Consider the following 22,923-nt stretch of genomic DNA (forward strand, 5'->3'; position numbering starts at 1 on the left):
AAACCATTAAATGTCCCTGTGCTATTTAATAATTTCATGAATGGACGTAGTTACATGGCTGGATTATTTGGAAGAGAGCCAAATTGGTGAGTAAACAAGTAGCCTAAAAGTTGAATTGTTTCTTTTCCTCCATCTGGTAGTTTGAAAATGTAACAAGGAGATGCACATTAGGCTATGTATTGGGTGATAAGTGCCCGGTATTAACGTTCACATACATTATTTAACCATTCAACATTTCAATTAATTAAACGAGTCAACTCACGAACAGCGTTTCGTAGGCTACAGGCCTATTCGCTTTGATCATCAGCCTGATGCAGCGGTGCCCAGGTGGGAGAGATCAGATGAGAGAAGCCACTCACACACTCCTCTCTCCACTGTCATGTTATTGCCCAATGCCCATACACGTTTTAAAGTTGAGGTGAACCCGTTCGTCACGTGCATCTGAGTCCGTTTCAGACTGAAAACAAATTGAGAGGCGGACCATATTATACGGTGTCGATTATTTGATTTGACAATTCTGAGGACTGGCTTTGGCATTGGCCAATCCTGGCGTGTTCCACCGCCAAATCGGGTGGGATTCAGCGTGTTGTCGTGCTACGCGAGTGGGATCCGCGGAGTACCAGGCAGCCAGGCTGCTTCGTGCGGAGCAAGCGGACAATCCGATGCATGGGTGCTGCCCGCCCGCCTGGAAACTCTGAGAGACGACCCCTGACAGCCAGGGAGGCTGTCAGGCTCTGAGGCGCGCGCCATTATCGTTATAAATGTAAATAATATTCCTGGAATGCGTGTTTTAACGAGCCAGTTACATTTCTTTGCATTCTTAGAGATTATAGTTTTTGTTTTTTGGTCATGTTTCTAACAATTGGCTAAGTTAGTAGTTGGGATAGGAATTCTGCCAGATGATAGGCACTAGGCGCCATTTTCTCTTTCTTTTGGAAGAGAAAATTATCCTGAAATGAAGATTTGATTGACAGCTGCATGTCGTGATATGATTGGTTGAAATGGGGTAGAAATTTGATAGTACTAGGTGACGTCAGCAAACTGTACATTACTGTTATCAATGAAATCTTGAAAAATTAACTTTTGATGTGAAAAAGTGTGAAAAACGAAAGAAATTAGACTTTTGTGATTTTGTTTGCATACATTATTAAATAGGTCTCATCAATTATGTTTAGAAAGTGATGAAGTAGTTTATTGAGTCATGTCTAGCAGGGTGACTGCGGGGGATAGTCAAACCTGATTCTACGGTTATGATCCACAGTTCATGTGTATTAGGGGCTTTGGAAAAGACCCACACCACATGAAGGCAACACTCTTGAGCCCCTTCTTAACATGCAGTGGAATCCGTATTATAACCAGCTCCTAGCCGGTTGGCCTGCATGTTTAGAAACAATTAGCTGGCTTATGCGCACTGCGGATCATGACCATCTGAGCGACTAGTATAGGATCCGCATTATAGGAAAAGCGGCTGTTGTTTAACAGAGTGGGCAGGTGGTAGCACTTTACAAACCATTAATGTCCCAGTGATCATTATTTTCATGAATGGATGTAGCGTTACGTGGCTGGATTATTTGGAAGAGAGCCAAATTAGGTGAGTAGTATTAAACAAGTAAAAGTTGAATCGTTTCTTTGTCCCCCATCTGTCAGTTTAAAAATGCAACAAGGAGATGATAACCTACTACTAGAGTTGCGCGATCTTGACCTCAGTCAGATCGTCAATCGCCATCTTTGACATCGCCAATACACGATGTCATCGCGCAAGCACATGGCTAATTAATATGGATGTTAACATCCATATTAATTAGCCATGTGCTTCAGCTGTGCTCGGGTACTTTGCTAACTTAGCATCGATGCTAGCGGGACTTACCCAGCTATCGTCATTGCCTGCTTACTGCTGCTTGCTGGTAATGTTAATCCCATGTCAGAAAAAGTCTCCAGATTTGTCGCTTACGTTAGTCTCTTCTGAGAAAGATTTTCTCCAGGAGGGTCTGAAAAGTTGTCTCGAGTTGGATGCAGCCAAGTTTTGTGAGGCAGCCAGCCAGTGTTGTGCCTGTGAGCGTCCAAGCTAACACAGCTGCGGAGAGGAGCTGACTGACTGACAGCCTATATCGAGACATAGGCCTAGCCTAACTTTTGTGGGGAGAAATAAATTGAAAATTAGTCAGATATGACTTGCCACTTGTAAAATCACACAGTGATTGATGACGGTGCGACCACTATTTTGACTGGGTGGCTTTTGGTCGATGTAACAAAGGCATTTTGGGCACATTGCCACCCCTCTACACCCACGACTGCGTGGCGACTCAAACTTCAAACACCATCGTGAAGTTTGCAGACGACACAGCAGTCGTGGGGCTGATCTCGGGGGGCGACGAGACGGCCTACAGAGAGGAGGTGAGGGTCCTGGAACAATGGTGCCAGGACAACCACCTCTCTCTGAACGTCTCCAAGACCAAGGAGATCATTGTGGACTACAGGAGAGGGGGGGGCACACACCCCCCAATCACCATCAACGGCACAGTGGTGGAAAGGGTGGACAGCTTCAAGTACCTGGGAGTCAACATCCACCAGGACCTGACCTGGGCCGGCCACACCGCCACTGTTGTCAAAAAGGCCCAACAGCGAATACACGGACTCAGGCGCCTGAAGAAGTTTGGGCTAAGGAAAGAAATCCTCAGGGACTTCTACAGAGGCACCATTGAAAGCCTGCTGACTGGCTGCTTCACCGCCTGGTACGGGAACTGTACCACCATGGACCGCAGGGCGCTACGGAGGGTGAGGCGCGCGGCCCAGCACGTAACAGGAGACGAGTTGCCAGAACTGCACGAACTGTATAACCAGCGGTGCCTCAGGAGGTCCCTGAAGATCATCAAAGACACAAACCATCCCCACAACAGCCTGTTCTCCCTGCTACCCTCAGGGAGGAGATACAGGGTTCCAAAAGCACGCACAAATCGCTTGAGGAACAGTTTCTTCCCGCAGGCCACGAGACTCCTTAACATACACAAATAGTGTAGTAGTCGTACCGTACTGCAGCTGCTACCATTATGTATGCCTAATGTTTAATTGTATGTCTAACAAGGTACATGCTATTTGCACCTGTATGTCAATTACGTCGAATTTAAAATGTCTGAACACGTTTAACGTATGCACAATGCCTAATGTTTAATTGTATGTTTAATAAGGTACATGCTATTTGCACTGTATGTCAAATACGTCGAATTAAAATGTCCGAACATGTCTAACGTATGCACATAACATGTGCACCTATGTGCAATGAATATGCCACTGACTTGTCTTATCGCTATTCTGCCTCACTGCCTATTGCTGCTTAGTATTGCTTATTGATGCCTATTTCTTATTGCCTATTGCTCATTGCTTGTTGCCTATTTGTACTATGTCGTAAACGGAGTCCACAGCACAAGAATTTCACACGTGATACTTGTACCATGGAGTGACAATAAAAATCTTGAATCTTGAATCTTATTGCCTGAATGGTCGGAATGGATCCTCCGTTAAAATGGCATGTTTTTGAATGGAGTTTGGTTAAAGATTCGCTAAAGCTGTTTCCATATCACATTTCTTGTTATCGATACACGCTACCGCACCCCTTCCCCCGCCCACTGGCAGAGAATACGGACCATTTCCAGCTGTTTCTAAACACAGACTCCTCATGTCTAGAAAGGTAAAACCGGAAAATATCCTGCTCTGGCTAGCTGGACATGATCCAGACATCACCACCAGAGTGATATTTCGCCCCAGGCCATTTCCTGGAGTCTCCCAGGGATCAAATTGCCTCAAACGTGATCTCGGTCACCAAGTCTCGTAAAGTCCCGCGATACTTTCCTGCCGACTGGCCAACTACAGGTAGGACGCTTTGCGGTGGTGGTTTTAGCGTAACCTATGTGGGGTTTGGCATAACCTTCGTTATTTCGAATCCCACATAGGTTACGCCAAACCCCACATAGGTTACGCTAAAACCACCACCGCAAAGCGTCCTACCTGTAGTTGGCCAGTCGGCAGGAAAGTATCGCAGGACTTTACGAGACTTGGTGACCGAGATCACGTTTGAGGCTATTTGATCCCTGGGAGACTCCAGGAAATGGCCTGGGGCGAAATATCACTCTGGTGGATGTTGAGGGATCACATTACGACGACATGTGGCGAAAACGGGAATAAAAATAGCTATTTAGATGCAGGAAAGACAGGCTCACACTTGGCCCCAAATCAGCTCCATTTTACAACTGACTTGGACGCTATTGATCTCAAAACAACGCTAGGACGGCCAGAAACGCCGCGAACATCGCTGGGTGAGTGGCCAAATCATAATTATTGCCAGGAGATGGGTCCAGGTTAAAAAAAAACGAAATTCTCCTTTAACAGAAGGATGACCGCTACACATGTGTGTTCATATTAACAGTAAAAACTCACCTGGTTGGGTCTGCTTGTCCATTTTGGTCTCTGAGACCTGTAAAAAAATTACAATTTCAACTGAGCCACTCTTCAATGATCACTTCACCATAACTAAAATATTGGAAATTCAATTTCCAAAACGTCTTTAGAAAGAAAGAAAATAACCTTTTCTTTTTTTATCACAATCAATCAATTTATCACAATTCTGATATTGGCCACATTTAAAAATATATATATGTAAACAGCAAAAACACTGGAATGAATATAAGAGATGTGAGTAACAAACTTATTTTTTGTTGCTCAGCTCATGATCAAAAAGAAGTGACTTCTGCCTGCAGTGTGAACATAGCATGATGCGTCATCTAAGGTTATGTGGACTCTGGAACTGAGAGGAACAGAGAAGTGGCCTCATGCCACTCCTTTGTCAACTCATTGTTATGCTTGTCTGTAACAATGACTTGAACCAGCTGTATTAAACCTGCATGGAAGCTACACTGTGGTCATCTGATTCTTCTTCCCTGAGCAAAAGTGACTTTATATTTGTTCATTCTCATACTATCACCAAAATCCAAACCCTCTTTGAAAAAAATATTTAACGATGATCCAAATAATTATGTTACAGATAAAACCATGTTGTGTACAAATAACACTGATAGCATGCACAGCTGCTCAGCATATCTGCTGACCTAATGACAAAGGTAACATTATTTGTATTTGGAGTGTTTTTTCTGGTCATTGATGTTTAAAGAGCATGGTGCAGGTTAGAGACCCCAATCAGTCAATGTGTAGGTGAATTATGGAGGAACTCGATTTTCACATTAAGACACTTACATATACACTACAGTGACTTCTGGGGTCGTTTTACTTTTTGAGCTTTTATTTTGAAATAAAACTCTGACGTCAGAAAGGGGAGTCGCCAGGCATGCTCGTCTGTCCCTCTGTCTGTAGTCACTTAGGTCAGGGCTGTCAGTCACACACTATGGATGCTAACGCCGGTTTTCAGGAGGAAGAGGAGGTAGCAAATGTTTATGCACATGCATGTGATGGGCCTCAGGCTAATTTTGACAGTGAAAGAGAGCAGGAACAGCCCACAACGGACCGCGGAGAGAGAGTTGTGAAGGAGCCTGAGCAGCGGAGGCGGGCCGAGGTGCGGACTGTAATTCGACACACACACAAGCGAGCGGAGGCGGGCCGAGGTGCGGACTGTAATTCGACACACACATATACACACACACACACACACACACACACACACACACACCGAGTGAGAGAGAGAGAGAGAGAGAGAGAGAGAGAGAGAGAGGGGGGGGGACTGACGGAGCGCCCCTCCACTCGCTCTTTCCCCTCCCTCCCTCCCTCCCGGAGCGAGTGAGAGAGACGAGTAGAGAGATAGAGAGCGTGTCACCGCGCAGACAGCAGGTACACACACACACACAGTCACACACACACACACACACACACACACACACACACACACAGAGAGAGAGAGAGAGAGAGAGAGAGAGATAGAAAGAGACTGTGTCACGCAGACAGGCAGCAGGCAGCAGCAGAGTGGAGCTGACTTGTTATCTGCATGCAGTAACCTGGCGACACCCGACCCAAAACTCACTGACAACGACTTACTACAGGCAGCTACTGACTAAATGACTAACTATATACTAAAAACTAACTAGTGATTAACCTACCAACTAACCGACCGACTAACTGGCTGACTGATTGACTTTGACTAGCGTACGTACCTGACCTGCTATCTGTCCTGAAATGCGACTGATTTGACCATGGATTTGACGACAGTGGGAGGGGAGAGGGAGACACGCACGCGGGAGCCACTCCCCACTGTGACGTAGCAGACTTTGTCTAACAGAATAAAAGTCTGTTATTTCCTTCTGAAAAAGGAAGGTGTTTTTCTCCATATTTTTTTTCAAACTTTTTTTTTTTTTTTTTTAATGATGCATTAACTTTTCAAATGGACATAGGGACAAGGTTAAGTATAAATTTAGCAAAGGAATTACCCTGCTCCATGCTCTTTAACGTTTGTAACGATAAGATAGCCTATTGTGTTGTTTTATGGATAGTAGCCTATGTAACGTTATCACACTGACATTTTTCATTGTTACACTCGCATAAACTTCTCCTAAACGAACGTCAAACTAAAAACAAACACGACTTGTTGGCCTACTTACGTTCCGTCTTCAGGTGGTAAAACAGGTTGCTGTGTTTCCACCTCTGTCAATGAGTCATGCGAACGTACAAGTCTAAGCTGCAGGTAACAGTTTTTAACAGCTTTCTGTTTTTACAGCCAAATAGCCCTCTTACAAAATCTCTTCTTAATCTTTTCTCGGGTGGGTTTTGTTTTTGTCGAGTCCAAGTACTACTCATTTTACTTTCACTTACTGCCTGCAAGACCACAAGACAAGTTACGCCCCCTTCTTACAACTCACACAGGCCGGTGCTGTGCCACAAAGTGATTCCCTGCCATTTCTCCCTGCCAAAAATGTATCACTGTCATATAAGGCATCCATAAATCATGTTTATTATAGTCTTATATATTATAGTATATTATTATAGTCATATAGGCCTATTGGCAAAACTGCTATAACAGGCTGCACTGCGGACAGCAATCACTTTTTGGCAGACGATCACTCGTTCGCAATCACTTTTTGGCAGGACTTTTCACCTTATGTAGCCACGCCCATTTGACCCGGTTGTGTGGTCGTGTGACGACTTCCGGCTAAAAAAAAGAAAAAGAAAATGGCCAGCTGCTCCAATATCATCTAACTCTGAATTAACTAATAATTTAGCCAAATGTATGTAACATACCAAATAAAAGCAAACGGCAATATCTAAAAATGCAATGCCATGTAACTGGCTCGTTAATTCTCGCATTCCAGGGAATTACGTTAACATCTGCAGGTCTTAGACGTAAATGGCTCGCGCTGCGCTCTGAGGAGAGAAAACCATCTGAAGCTTTCTTTGTTGGAGTCCAGGTATGTTTTACAAGAAAGTGCTCGTCATTGTCGAAGATAACGCTGGCCAACAGTGGATACTCCGCTTGCTTGCTGTGTACCGAGCTCAAAGTAGTAGGCCACGTTCTTTGTTTTACCCCCTGCACTGTCCGCTACAAAAACAACTTTCTTCCTTTGACGTTCTTTTGTATTTCACGCCGTGACCGCCGGAAGTGTTAACACGACACGGAAGAATTTGGCCCACCCCCGCGTATGAACATAAGGTGATTAGTTCACCCAAAAAAGCGGTGTGGGGGGGGGGGGGGGGGGGGTGAATTCTACCCACTTGTCCAGGGAGCACTACACCACTGAGAAGGAGCTATCAAAATGCCGCTGATTCTATGCAATTTGGCTAGCGACTTTACAAAGTTTACATAGAGGTGGTGACAGAGACAGGGCTCTTTTACAAAGGGAAGCCTTCTGGATCCACACCTTGCAAAGAGAGCACCCTAAGGCGTCTCAATGAAGAACTGCTATTGGGTTGTTTTCTTTAGAATGTGCTCGTGTGTGACACCTGTAACGCACAGGCTTATTTTATTTATTTTTATTAAAATTATTTTTCTATTTTCTAATACTTCTATTTTCTATATAAATGCTGCTATGTTCCATCTTGTATTCCACCTGTGGAATGGTAGGGGAAACGCTGAAGTGTCATCAAGGATGCAAGGTACCCCCCAAACACACTGGAAATTTTTTTTTGCCTTTTTTAATTTATAGATGTGACAGCTAATTGTCCATTAACACGTTCACTGCCATTGACGAGTTGATACTAGGGATGGGCATTTCTAGCAAAAACACTATTCGAAATTCGCTAGCCAAATTCGAATTTAATTCGAAATTCGAAAAAAAAGAAAAAATGTAAAAAAAAAAAAAAAAAAAAATTTTTTTTTTGAGTGAAATGTTGCATTGTCTCCCCTGATTCTAAGTCTACGGCTTTATTAATTAATATAAAAAGCTTCTGCTGTGGATTTTTAGCTCAAACAAGCATTGCACCACTGAAGTAAAGAACATGTTACATGACATTGACATTTTCGAAAATAAAAAACAGTTTTGACAATGAGTGGTTCATTAAATATTTAGTAGGCTCAGGTCTGAGTGCCAAAGGGGTGCCAAAGTCACCCCCTCTCCCTCTTCATGGGATTTCATCCGCCATTCATTTTTCCATAAACCTTGCTTAAAATGCTTATAAAAATTGTTTTACTTGCTCAAACCAAGCGATTTGACTATACTTAGAATCAGGGGAGACAATGCAAAATTTCACAAAAAAAAAAAAAAAAAAAAAAAAAATCCGAATTTCGAATTTCAATAATAAAAGTCGACCTTGATAATAACAACGATTATTCGAAAATTCGAAATTCGATGCCCATCCCTAGTTGATACGTCAAAAAAAATCCAACGGTTGACTGCCAATGACGAGTTGATACGTCAAAAAAAAAAAAAAAAAAAATTGACGGTGGGACGTTGATCTAACCCTTTTACATCTCTTATATAAATATTGGAGCCGCCGAACGTGTACAACCCATTCCACCGACCCACTAAGTGGCGACAGTGCTCTCCAGACTAGAAAAAGCTGAGCCAAAACTGCAGGGGAACGCGCGATGAAACCATTCTCATACTGTAAAATGGATTGGCGAAAACGCTTTCGCTTTCGCTTTCGCTTTCGCGCTGATTGCTGGCGGTGGGGGATTGCAAATTTGCATAATAGATTATGGGTGCAACACACTTTGAAACACGCAGCATAAATAAGACCAGAATCGCAAAAGAAACCCCGTTTCTTGGGGTTTCTCAACCGAAACCCCAAGAAACGAGCGAGCCCATCCTCGCCCAGCGGCCGCCAGCAGACAGGAGCAGCAGCAGCAGCAGCAGCAGAAACGAGCTTGTGACACGCCCGCTGCAGCCAAGAAGAACACACACGGAGGGAGGAGTTTGAAGTAGAGGGGGGTTTCCTGCTGTTATGGAGGAAATTACTGTTCAAAACTATTGTTTAGATGTCTGAAGTCTTACTGATGCCAAAAATGAATGGTTAAAGTGACTGTTCTATCGAATTTCACAAAAAGCTATTTATCTCAGCTTAAATTTTCAGACGCTGAAATCATGCTGTATTCAAGTGCTAATGCCTACATAACTACCGTAAATTCCGGACTATAAGCCGCGGCTTTTTTCCCGTTTTTTGGCCCCTGCGGCTTATATAACGGTGCGTCTTATCTATGGATTTTTTCAGAAAAAAAATTTCAAATACAAATAAAATCTCTCTTTTTTAGCACTCTTTCTACCTATAAATCCACTTCTGTTTTAATTTCCTCTGTTGCCCTCTTTTCACCACACCGCGGACACTGTGTGCACTGTCGAAATAAACAAAGGTGTTGTGTTATGTTGTTTTGTTGAAATGTTACGGTAATACGGTAAATGGGAGCTTCCTCAAACAGCCAACAATCCCCTCTGTGCGTGAACCCTTACATATGGTAATTACGGTAAGCAAAGTTCATCAGCCCGGAATCACAACAAGACGAGCAGTCTGTCTCTCACTTACCATGGGGAAGGTACGCAGAAATTCACACGACGCAGCATTCAAGCTGAAAGCAGTCGAACTCGCACTAAAAGAGGGAAATAGAGCAGCCGCGCGTACTCTGGGCATAAATGAATCGATGGTGAGACGTTGGAAAAAGCAGCAGGAGGAACTGTCTCAGTGTAAGAAAACAAAAAAGTCCTTCAGAGGCCACAAAAGCAGATGGCCGGAGCTTGAAGATTCCCTTGAGGACTGGGTGTTGACCCAGCGAGCAGACGGCCGAGGCGTTTCCCCGGTGCAGATCCGACTGAAGGCAAAAACAGTAGCCACCGAGATGAAAATTGAACATTTCAGAGGTGGGCCATCTTGGTGCTTTCGTTTCATGAGACGAAAGGGACTGTCTGTCCGGGCGCGGACGACTGTGTGCCAACAACTCCCTCCCGACTACCAGGAGAAAATCGCAAACTTCGGCGAATACACACAAAGGAAGATCAAGGATCATTCCATCGAACCGGAGCAGATCATAAACATGGATGAAGTGCCCTTGACGTTCGACCTGCCACTCACTCGCACTGTGAACAAGAAAGGTGAATCGTCGATCACGTTAAGAACCACAGGTCACGAGAGAACCAACTTCACTTGTGTTCTAGGCTGCACAGCATCTGGAGCGAAGCTGCCGCCAATGGTGATTTTCAAGCGGATTACGATGCCGAAAGAGAAAATGCCCAGTGGTATCTGCGTCAGAGTCAACAAGAAAGGGTGGATGATGGAAAGTGTCATGAAGGAGTGGTTGTCTCAGTGCTACGTCCAGCGCCCTGGAGGATTCTTTCACCAAAAGAAAGCGTTGCTCGTCCTGGACAGCATGAGGGCTCATATCACCGATTCGGTCAAAGCAGCCATCAAGAAAACAAACAGCATTCCAGCTGTGATACCTGGGGGCACGACCAAGCATCTCCAGCCACTCGACATCAGTGTCAATCGCGCATTTAAAGTGGCGCTGCGCATCGAGTGGGAGACGTGGATGACGAGCGGGGACAAGTCATTCACAAAAACAGGGCGAATGAGGAAGGCAACTTTCGCACAAGTTTGCCAGTGGGTCCTGACAGCGTGGAGGAGTGTTAAGACATCCACGATCACCAACGGGTTCCGAAAGGCTGGACTGCTGCGTGACGAAGAGGAGGACGCCGCCACAGCTGAGGGCCTTCAGAGGCTGTTCGATTCGGACAGTGACGAAGAGGAGTTCGTTGGTTTTGAGAGCGACAACGAAGGAGAGAGAGGAGTGGTTGACGAAGCCACCCTGAACCTGTTCGTTTCCGACACTGAAGTTGAGGACTTTGCTGGTTTCAGTACGGAGGAAGAAGAGGAAGACGAGGAAGACGAGGATTAGTGACTTTACTTTGACTCTGTTTACAGCCGTTTGCTGCACCTTCATCTAAAAGATGAAGAGAAGGATTACGGTACCTGGTTTTGTTGGCAGCACCTTATCCTTTTGAGGATTGTTTTTTGTTTTCCAGTTATTTACTGCACCTTAACCTTTTGAGAATTGTTTTATTGTTTTTACAGCACTTTATCCTTTTGAGGATTGTTTTATTATTATTATTATTGTTTTATTTTTTATAGCTACGGTATTTATTTTGTTGAAATGTTAATAAATGGGAGCTTCTTATAGCCTATAGCCTACCCTACCGTAATGCTTGTTTTGTTGAAAATAAATGGGAGCTTCCCCAAACAGCGATCTCTTTCCCGACATTCCTCTCTGTGCAGAACCCTTTCATATGGTAATTAAACATCAAAACACCCGCGGCTTATAGTCCGGTGCGGCTTATAGAAGAAAAAAATAGTCAATTTTGGTGCTGCGGCTTATAGACCGGTGCGTCTTATAGTCCGGAATTTACGGTACTAACTCTACAAACTAACTCTTTTAGACAGAGAAAGCACACATTCTATTAGTTCTTTTGAGATATTTTGTGTTCACAAAATCTTAGCAGAAAAGAATCCTCGGGTCTTGAAAGATGAGCCAGAATCCTCAAAAAAAACCTCTGGCAGAAGCTACCTACAGTAAAAAAAAAAACGGCTGGCAGTGAATGTGTTAAGTGTAAAGTATAAGTGAATTTAATAGTGGGCTACCAATTTAAAAAAAAAAAAAAAAAAACAATGAAACACGTTTGTCTAATCAGCCAAGCACCGTGCAAAATAGCTATTAGTCCCTTATTCAAAATGCATTCAAAATGATAAATTAAATTCAAATGTAGGCCTGTAGGCAGTTGTGAAAGAATAGTTGATGACCAGTCTAACCCCGGTGGAATGTCAGGAAGGTATGAAAAAATAGATAAAGGCAAGGGAGAATGTCTATGCAAAAGGTCCGCAGGGTTCGGTTCCAGCCAATACATACCACAAATGATGCATTTTTCACTGCTTTGGTGTTAGCTTTCATAACACTACCTTGTTTCAATGAGTTGACATAGCTCATTATAATGTGGAAGAGGATTAGGGCCATGTGAAGAATTCATTGGGTTGAAGTTCTGAGTCATAATTCTGAGTTTAAAGTAATAATTCTGAGAGGAGAAATCATAATCCTGAGTTTAAAGTCGCAATGCTGAGAAAATAAGTCCGAATTTTGATTCCAACGTTAAAACCAGAATTCTGGCATTTTTCTTTAATCTCAGCGCTCAAATCTTCACGTGGCCCTAATCCTCTCATGTGCATGTGAGACTTAGGTGGCATAAATACAACACAGTCTCTCAAATAGAGGTTGAAGTGAACTGGGCCACTTTGAATGGCTGTAATCAATCCTCCATTTTGCGCCTGCCAGGTGGAACTAAACAAAATGACAGCGGTAGGACATGAATGGACTTCCGCTGACTTGTTGATGGTGTCACTCAGTCTGAATAAGCAGCAACAGAGCGTTCAGGCCAGGGCTTTCCTTCTAACAATGCATGTTAGCTGCCACTGTTCCTGAATGAATGGAAGGAAGACGATGTATGGTTAAAGTGTTAGTAACCTTGCTTTGTGGCATGGTACTAGTTGTGGGATCAACCATAGTAGTAGGTGGTTTGAAACTCTTTGGTTGTAAATCACCAGCTCAGTGGCCTTGTGGTTTGAGTGTCCGCCCTGAGACTGGGAGGTTGTGAGTTCGATCCCCGACCGAGTCATACCAAAGACTATAAAAAAATTGGACCCATTGCCTCCCTGCTTGGCACTCAGCATCAAAAGGGTTGGAATTGGGGGGTTAGATCACCAAATGAGTCCCAAGCGCGGCACTGCAGCTGCTCACCGCTCCCCGAGGGGATGGGTCAAATACGGAGAACAAATTTCGCACACTCAGGTTAGGTGGTAACCCTAACCCTCCTGACAATCGTTGGGACTTTAACTTACCTTTAAATCCACTGTATCAGCTCTGGTAGCACTGTCTGGTCTGTAGAAAGGCAAGAACATACACAGTCTCATTTAATTAAGTCTGTCAGTATATTTCTCATCCTGTTATGTGGATGACAGTACATACCTTTTACTGTGGCTTTTCTTAGGCATTCCAGCTGAAAGGTAAAGGCAGAAACATTTATTTTATTAACTGCAGACAGCACAAAACCCTGGCTAAACACAAAGTAATATAAGTTGTAGTTTTTTAAAGTAGTGTGTTACTGTTTGTCTATTGTATATGTGGTGTGTTCTTGCTGTTCACAATTAAATCATCGATGTCGCCAGGTGAACAGAAGAAAGGGCAGCATGACAGTGATTATACTGCGCTCGTTTCTAGCTTTGTGTGCTCACTTCTAGCACGATTTGCGCTGTGCGCCACGTCACAGCCCTCCACCTTATTCTAGTAGTGAGATTTTAATTCTAACGGCCACGCCACCTCCTGTGTGAGCAGTGTGTGTACATGGCAGAACCTGCTGTCTTTAATTTCGGTGTATTCTAATTCATATCAGTAATGATGTGGAGAAAAAAGGTTTCCTACCGACATGTTCAAATACTAGGGTTAGGGTTCTCTACTCTTCTTGTCACAAAATACATGTGGCCAAAAAATAAAATAAAAATAAATAAATATATATATATACGGTATATAAATAGAATCTGAGCAATCATAGTGTGGCATTTCCAGAGATGGGATTTGAATTGCATTTGAAAACACCTAGAAAATATGGTTTAAATTTGATCTAAAAACAATTATGCATGTTTGCTGTTCAGATGCATATCTGAAGCAGAAAAAGGAAGAAAAGAAAACATTTGAGTTGCCTGTTTGAACATGGCCGGAGTGCAATGAGCCAACGCACCTTTGATGTCTGCCATTTCAGCCAGGAACTTGCCGTGTTGCAACTCCAGGTCCTTGAGTCCGTCGCGGTCGTCACTGCACAGCGTCTGAGCGCAGCTGTTGGCTTCAATAGCTTTTTTGAACTCTCCCAAGCAGAACAAGGCCTCACAGTACCGGTAGTGACCCTGGACACAAACCACACATTCGATCCCAACAACTCTTAACTAATGGGGTCACATCAGTTAGTAGCAGCCAACAGATATGCAGTGGCCTCTGGTTACAGTCACTACACAAACACTCATAAACATAACACTTGAGACATATTCCTCCTCATGAAGACATGACAGCTGTCAATTGATGGCTATGCTACATCAATTTCCGTTTAAGAGATTTGGAATAAAAAGTCACGTATTCAATGTATCTTGATCTGTTTGTTGCATTTTCAATAGACATTCAGGGATGCAAACTCATGTATGGTGAAAAAAGAGATGCGTGAGAGGGGATTGCCGCGCCGCAACGCGGGGCAGGCGGCACACTGCATCATCGCAACAGTTATTTCCCGATTTCTCTATAAAAGTTGCCCATTGACAAGAACAACGAAAGCAACTGACACATTTCTGTGCTGATATTCAACAAACTGGCAGCATTATTAATATAATCTATAAAGGAGAACTGTGGAACCCCAGGGGTCGCCTGGTACAAAAACAATATGGTAGCTCAGTGGGCACGGTTTTATGACAATTTACTCCTAAACCGTGCCCATCGAATAGTAAACCATGTGCACAGATTTATACTGGTAACATCAAAGAGGGCCTATATGAGCCAGAGCCATTACAAACAGCTTGGCTACATATTGTGAACTTTAATAGCCATTAGGCACCTGAGCATATGTGTGAACCATAACCATTGATTAATCACAAAATCACATCAGTAGGTTTAATTTACTAGGGATCTCGCACGCTCGATTCCTAGGCTCGCTATCGCCCATCCTGCAGCTCGCCGAGCTGGCCCTGCAGCTCGCCAAGCTGGCTCACATTTGCAGCAATGAGACCAGCATCACTGATGATGTCCTGCCAACCTTGAGAAAATATTTGAAGTACCATATACCGGCACACGAGCATCGCGACTCACACTGTCCGTACTGCCCCCCACACTTCCTGAATGGTATTGCATCAAGGATTTTTTGATATCAACGATATAAAAGTGGATTTTATGCAACAATTTGGAAGCAGCAAAGGATGTTATGCATCGGATAGCGTCTTCACTTCAAGTTTCTGGCTCAGGTAAGGACTCGTTTTAAGACCTAGACGCGAGAGCGGCACGGCTGTCTGATGGGAGATGCTAGGGTCCCCGGGCGCTAACGTTCAGTATGAGCGAGGAGCGCCTGGCTAGCAGGGTGAGGTCAGCCAGAGAGACTACCTCACATGGAAAGACAACTTTCTCTCTGCTGGTTGTGTGACAGACAGTGCAGAGCAAACAAGTTCATCCGTCGGCATCGCACCAATTGTCAAGCGGTTTGCCGTTTCCACCCGCTCCACGCATATTGCCGCGTTTGTCCCAATGGTCTGTCCTCTTTAACGTTACCGTGCGGTAGTTATTGATCCCACAGGAGTTTAAATTCACTTGGCAAGACCCGCCCCTGTTGTCTTCTGACTGGCTAGTCCTCCTAACCGATGATGTAATCCTAGATTTGCCGCTCACCCATAACCCCCCTCCCTCCAGAAAGAAATCTCCTCGGATCTGGACGAATCGGAGAAATTACCCAAATTGAGATAAAAAAAGCGGGATCCGCCGAAAAACGCCTGGTTTGCATCCCTGGATATTACTGCAAAAGTCATAAGTACCTTCGCCCACAGTGGATTTATCAGAGTAGCCCGTTTTCCATCAGCAACAGCTTTTCTGCAAAATCCAAAATCATGTTTTGGTTAAAACACATACTGTCAGCCTTCCAGGAGCAACACCAAGACTCACACTTCCTACAACACATTGTCAGCCGTCCAGGAGCAACACCAAGACTCACACTTCCTACAACAAGTCAACATTCAATCTTGCTCTGATCTGGGAATGACAAAAGATCATCCAACTGGTTTTTAGTCCTCCTACTCCTAACATAAATGCATACATTTTTATCAAGTACAGTACTACACAGGGGCTCAAACCGGCAACCCTCATGTTGGTAGGCAGGGAATCTACCACTGCACTACCCGGATGCTCATTTCCAAAACATTAAATGATCATTTGCATTTGACCTGGACCTTTATTTTAAAAAAAATTGTTATTTTTGATGATTGTGTTCAAAATTTAGTCACTCACTTCACTGTAGAGCTTTGTGTACAATTCAGCTGCAGGAAGTACTGCTCTCCAAAACGCAGCCACAGCGCCAACACAATCTCCAATATCCCAAACCCAAGAAGCAATTCAAATACAGCCTTTCCAGTCCACATAACTAACTACACTGCAATTGAACGTGCCTACATCTGATTTTCTGATTGTCCATGACCTGATACTTGGGTATAATGCAGTAGTTGGCAAGTAGAGCGTTGAAAGGGCACGTTCGCTTTTTATGTTCAACTGTTGGAGATTGTATTGGCGCCAAGTGTGCATTGGAGAACTGGAGGTATGTAAAGCAATACAATGAGGTAAGCCAATAAATTCGGAACACAATCGTTGTGGCAAAGATTTAGGGGGGAAAAACACCCAGATTGAAAATAACGTACTATCTTTACTAAATTTATATTTTTGTATTATTTTCAGGATATTTGTGAAAATTGTTAAACTTATATTAGGCTTACCGTATCTATGGAACAACCATGTGTGTACCATGGATCTTCTATTTTGTTTACAGAAATCTTGTATCTTTAAAATAACTGCTTCGCAAAAAATTATCTAAAATGTACTGAATTGTATCAATGCTTTCATAAAACTGAAAAAACAACAAAACTATTGTAGTGGGTACTTACAGATATATAGGAATTAAAATCTTCATTTGTAAACACCTGCAGCTATAGTGATTGTACTCAGAGTGCTCAAATTTGATCAATTCTACTTCCTGCCATAAATGGTACTTACAGATATTTCTCACTTCGGATATAGCATAGGGCTCTGTTGCCGTAAATAATGTAGTTTTCAGGGCTGGAGAAGAAGAGATGGATTTAGGTTAAGAAACAAACACTGATTTTAATATGCAAGTTGTGTATACAATATAGCAGGGATACTCAACATGCTTTGCCCGGGGGCCACTTTGGTGAAATGATAGGATGCCAGGGGCCAGTTAATAAACAAACAATATAAAATTTTCTGTCAGCCGGAGTTTAGTCTGACAATGTTGTGCACACCGGATAGTTTGTGAGGTTAAGTTAGTTAGATTAAGTATACATACATAAGTGCCTGGGTAGCGAGCAGATGGCGGTATTTGACAATTTAGCTGGAGCTCAGTCAAACTTTATTTGACGTTAGCTTTTATTGTAAATTCGATTCTAATTCACAATGAAAACTAACGTGAAATTATTAGAAAATGGTCGGGGGGCCACTCTGCACCCTGTCGCGGGCCGCATCTGGCCCCCGGGCCAAGTTGAGTATCACTGCAATATAATATGTAATATATTCATGTTGGAACAATCTAGGAGTGTAGAAGTTCTAGATTACATCTCGATGACAAAATCAGATTCAAGTGTTAATTCTCTGCTGAAGGAGAGTGACAGAGGACTGAAGCTTAGACATCTGTTCAGAAAATCTACAAAAAAATAAAAAAAAATAAAGCAACTTACTAATATCTGATGGCCTGGGAATAAAACCTCACAGCAGATTCATACTTCTTTTTCTGAAAGTTTGCGTTGCCTTTATTTTTCATCTCTTCAGATTTCTGGGAGGAGAGGAACATAAAAGATGACAATTATTCTCACAGGTACATACATAGTCAGCTCGACAATTATTGACAAAACTTAAAAGCCCCCCTCCAGTCAGTTTTTCCTACCCATTTCAAGTTGATGTTCTATGAAAAGGTATTGTGCAGCACGTGCTGTAACAACCCACATCACCATTTGTGCCAAAGAGCTTAGATTGATAAGAACCAAAGATAGTTTGTTCCACTTTCCACTGCAACATAATAAGACTGCTGCTGGCGCTGTTGTAAAAGACAGCAACTACCGGTAGTGTTGTCACGATACCAAAATTATGAGTTTGATACCGATACCTGCCTAAGTATCTCGATACCAATCCTGAAACGGCAAAAACCTGAAACATCAGGAAAATGTGCTCAGTACTCTACTGAGGCCTAGTAGGTACTCTACTAGGCCTATAAAGTAACCCTTCAGCTGGAGGCGGAACTTGCCATTTTCGGCTGCTCTGAATCTTCTCTGTTCCCTCCTACGGCTGTGCAGCCGTCTCTGATGCAGGGGACGACCCTCGCCAAGAGACTCATCCTAAGGGAGTGGAAGTCCCCCTCCCCACCTTCTTTTCAGCTCTGGCTGTCGGACATGGTTTCAGTTATACGTATGGAGAGACTCAGGTTCCTGAGGACCAATTCACGTTAGAGATGCACCGATTGCCATTTTCTTGGCCGATTCCGATTTCCGATTTTTGAATAGTCTGACTTGCCGATATCGATTTTGGCCGATTCGGATTTTCTTTCTAAGAACAATAATTGACAGGTTATTTTTTGACGTTTTTTTTTTTTTTTTTTTTTACTTTGCTTTAATAGAAAATTAACATTCATGTCACATTTCTTATCATTTGCATGAGGTAGGACGATCTCACTCAAAAACATCTCAAAATAAAAGTGTTCCAGGTTACTGGAAAGAGCTGTTCTTTTTTGTGTAAATACAATGAATTCAATCACGAGAGGCCAGTTGGTAGGATTTAACAAACTTTATTTAGCAATCGGCATGCATGGCAAATACTTTGGAGCATGACTCCATTAGCCAGTGACGCTGCTCTTGAGGCAAGAGGAGGGCATCTGCATAGGCTAGGAGATCCCCCCCCCCCCCCCCCCCCCGTGGGGGATCAGCAGTCACGAATCGTTGGTGCGGACTGGGGAGGTGGGTGGGGCAAAACAACGCTTCGGAGGACGGCATCAGGAGAGATGGACTGCCGTGAAGCTAGCTGCTGCTATGATCGGCCAGAGAGAGAGAGGTGATGTAGAAACCTTGCTATATATATGAGAATTAATTCATTACAGACGTCATACTAGGACTTTGACTGACCACGTCATACTAGAACTTGACTGACGTCAGGGGGTGATCGGATTAGATTATGCATGAATGGCCTTCTGCTTGAAATTTGGTCTGGAGACCTCACTTCAATCATGAGAGGCCAGTTGGTAGGATTTAACAAACTTTATTTAGCAATCGGCATGCATGGCAAATACTTTGGCGCATGACTCCATTAGCCAGTGGCGCTGCTCTTGAGGCAAGAGGAGGGCATCTGCATAGGCTAGGAGATCCCCCAAAAGGAAGATCTGATTACCGGAGGTTAATTGAGATCTGCGGGCACCGGTAGTTGATTGTACTTTTCTGGCCTTCGACCTTTTTAGCGACTTACAGCTATTTGCGGCTGGCGCTCCGGAGGGAAATGGCCGCTTTGCTTGAGCCGATTTACTCCATGAATGGAGAGATAGCAAGGAAAAGATTGACGACGTGCAAGACAACGTAGAACACGGCGTCTCACGGCGGCCCCGCGGCCTGCATTACCCCGACGACTCCCAGCTCTCGGGGCAGCTTCCTCTTCTGGTCTTCGTCCACGGCCTCTCCCTCCGGCTCGCTCGCGCGCTTCTGCTCTCCTCCCACGGGCCGTCGCAGTGGAGCGCCCCGTGCCACGGGAGCGCGCGCCGGGCCTTCTCATCGTGGCTACGTTGTCAGCCCGTGGCCCGGCCGTCTCGGAAGGCAAATACGCTCCGTGGCCGATCCGGAACAGGGTATCGTTTTTTGAGCTGTCGTCGCTGCCCATGGTCTGTTCTGGCTCGGGATCCGACATACCAGGAGTGGAGTGGGGAGCATTGAGAGATCCGCGGGGATTATCCACAGGTAAAGAGGACTTGGGGTGCTGATTCGGTCTGCAGATATGGTGCAAAACAACGCTTCGGAGGACGGCTTCAGGGGAGATGGACTGCCGTGAAGCTAGCTGCTGCTATGATCGGCCAGAGAGAGAGAGGTGACGTAGAACCCTTGCTATATATATGAGAATTAACTGACGTCATATCTGACGTCATTACAGACGTCATACTAGGACTTTGACTGACCACGTCACACTAGAATTTGACTGACGTCAGGGGGTGATCGGATTAGATTATGCATGAATGGCCTTCTGCTTGAAATTTGGTCTGGAGAGACCTCACAACAACCAGTATATCACACAGCTATCATGCATTTACTTTTCCAAAAGAAAAAAGGTGCAACAGAACAGGGGCTCCAGATGGAAAGTAGCCTATGGCTAAATCTGTTACAAAGCATATCTTCCCCTATGGTGTTTAATGTTTTTTTTGTATCTGTCCCTGCCAAATAAACTAATAAAGTAAAATAAATAAACGTCAAAATGTTATCCATGGACAAGGAGTTTATAGCCTATAGGTCTGGAGCCCAGAGACCTTCGAGGCCATGCCCACTCTACAGTTGTGGATTTGGCTGTTATTGAGTAGATGAGGAAATGAGTTTGAGTTGACTCACAGAGTCCGTTTTTTTTGTATCCACCATTCAAAAAAAAAATCATCTCGCACAGAAAACCTTGCACACTGGTCCGATGCTTTTTATTATTATGTTCGTCGTTCTATTCGCAATAAGAAACAAATAGTCCTCTCCTGTATCCACGTTACAACGTGACTGACAGATAGCAGCAGGCAGCGGTGATGTGGACTGCAGCTGGTCGGGGAAGAGGGGCCGGTGACTGCAGTGAAGACATGCTGTGGCATGTGTGTAGTGGCTGCTTTTGTTTTGGCTGCAATTCATCCGTCTCGGTCTCGCTGCTTTGCACGTCACATGAAAATCGGCTCACAGAATCGACTATTTAGAGTGACCGGCGCAGATCACCGGTCGAGGCCGATCACATGGAAATCGGCCATTTCCGGTCACGTGCCGATCGATCGGTGCATCCGGAAACCGCCAACATGATTTTTTGTGTGTGAGATAATTGGAGCACAAGACATGTTGAACTACCGTAAATGGCTAGTAGTTCAGTCCAGTTCCCTCAGTTCAGTTTATAAAAGAACAAAAATCGTTCCACTTCGGGATTTCCATGTTACCAGTTCAATGCAGTTCAGTTCACTCAACAAAAATACTAAATTTTCCGGGATTTCAATGTTACACAAGAAAAATAACTTCGACCCAAGTAAACTATTTTATCGATTATGCTAAAGCGGCTAAAGCTAACCGGCGCTATTAACGTTAGGAGGATACACGCACATATGGATCAAACACGGACTTAACAGCATGCAAATGCCTCGGTAGGCGGGAGGACTGGAGGTAACTTCTCTCTGCTGAGTCTGCTCTAATCACCAGCTGATTTGTGTGATTCAAAGACGCAAGGGGTGTGTTGACAGTCTGGTGTGGTGTGTGGAGGTGAGTACACTGACGAAAGCAAAGCGTGTGCTTTGCAACACAATGATATAAACGTTAGAGCACAATATCAAAGTTAAACGATAGACATTGAAGACATGAAAATGGGCTGCCTCATGTTTCTCACGTGCAGCATGATCGGCTATGCAATCGGCGACAATAAAGTAATATCTGCAATCAGCAGATGACATATTTGAGGTCAAAATCGGCCGATACAGATTGCGTGCCGATCGATCGGTGCACCCCTATTATCGATACACTGGCACCAAGTATCGATGTTTATTTAAAAAAATAAAAATAAAAATAAAAATCTTTTTTTCTTTTTTAAATAAACAGGCTAAAATATTATAATAATAATAATACATTCAATTTATATAGCGCTTTTCTAAGTACTCAAAGTCGCTTTACACACAGAGTAAAATCATTTATACATTTGTAATAGGAAAATAAATAGAAATAAGAAATAAGAGATGGGGTTAGCAGGTGAAGGCGAGTGTGAAGAGGTGGGTTTTGAGGGCCTGTTTGAAAGATGGTAGGGTGTTTGCTTGACGGATGTGGATGGGGAGAGTGTTCCAGAGGGAGGGTGCAGCGACTGAGAAGGCCCTGTCGCCCCAGGTCCGGAGCTTGGTCCTGGGGATCCTCAAGCAGTTTGTGTCTCCAGACCTGAGGCTGCGAGTGGGGGCGTGACGGGGGAGGAGATCGGAGAGGTAGGGGGGGGCCAGGTTGTTTAGGGCTTTGTAAGTGATGAGTAGTATTTTAAAGTTGATCCTATGTTTGACTGGGAGCCAGTGGAGGTCATGAAGGACAGGGGTGATATGGTCTTGGCGGCGGGTGGAGGTGAGGAGGCGGGCAGCAGAGTTCTGTACATATTGAAGTTTATTGAGGATTTTGTTGGGTGAGCCATAGAGGATACTATTGCAGTAGTCGAGTCTGGAGGTTATGAGGGCATGGATGAGGGTTTCAGCGGCGGAGAAGGACAGGGAGGGGCGGAGGCGAGCAATGTTCCTGAGATGAAAGAAGGCGGTTTTGGTGACATGGTTGGCATGGGGAAGGAAGGAGAGGGTGGGGTCAAGGATGAGGCCGAGGTTGCGGACTTGGGTGGAGGGGGTGATGTTGGAGCCGTCGATGTTAAGTGTAAAGTCCTGAGCAGAGCGGGTGAGGGAGTTTGGGCCAATGATGAGGATTTCGGATTTATTGCAGTTGAGT

The 22,923-nt window shown here is 44.1% G+C and overlaps 1 protein-coding gene across 3 annotated transcripts in view; it reads right to left on the reverse strand.

The window, feature by feature from the left end:
• ttc3 (tetratricopeptide repeat domain 3) overlaps window positions 1-22,923 on the reverse strand; it is a 109,418-nt gene that overhangs the window by 62,431 nt on the left and 24,064 nt on the right. For all 3 annotated transcript variants that reach the window (XM_083656827.1, XM_083656828.1, XM_083656826.1), the window contains exons 8-14: window positions 17,941-18,035; window positions 17,243-17,305; window positions 16,018-16,072; window positions 14,196-14,358; window positions 13,427-13,457; window positions 13,300-13,339; window positions 4,432-4,468 (exon numbers count right to left, since the gene is read on the reverse strand). In XM_083656827.1, the coding sequence (XP_083512953.1) occupies window positions 4,432-4,468; window positions 13,300-13,339; window positions 13,427-13,457; window positions 14,196-14,358; window positions 16,018-16,072; window positions 17,243-17,305; window positions 17,941-18,035 (484 nt within the window). The remainder of the gene's footprint in view (window positions 1-4,431; window positions 4,469-13,299; window positions 13,340-13,426; window positions 13,458-14,195; window positions 14,359-16,017; window positions 16,073-17,242; window positions 17,306-17,940; window positions 18,036-22,923) is intronic.

Source organism: Poromitra crassiceps (assembly GCF_964638095.1).
Source record: "Poromitra crassiceps genome assembly, chromosome: 1".
Taxonomy (NCBI): Eukaryota; Metazoa; Chordata; class Actinopteri; order Beryciformes; family Melamphaidae; genus Poromitra; species Poromitra crassiceps.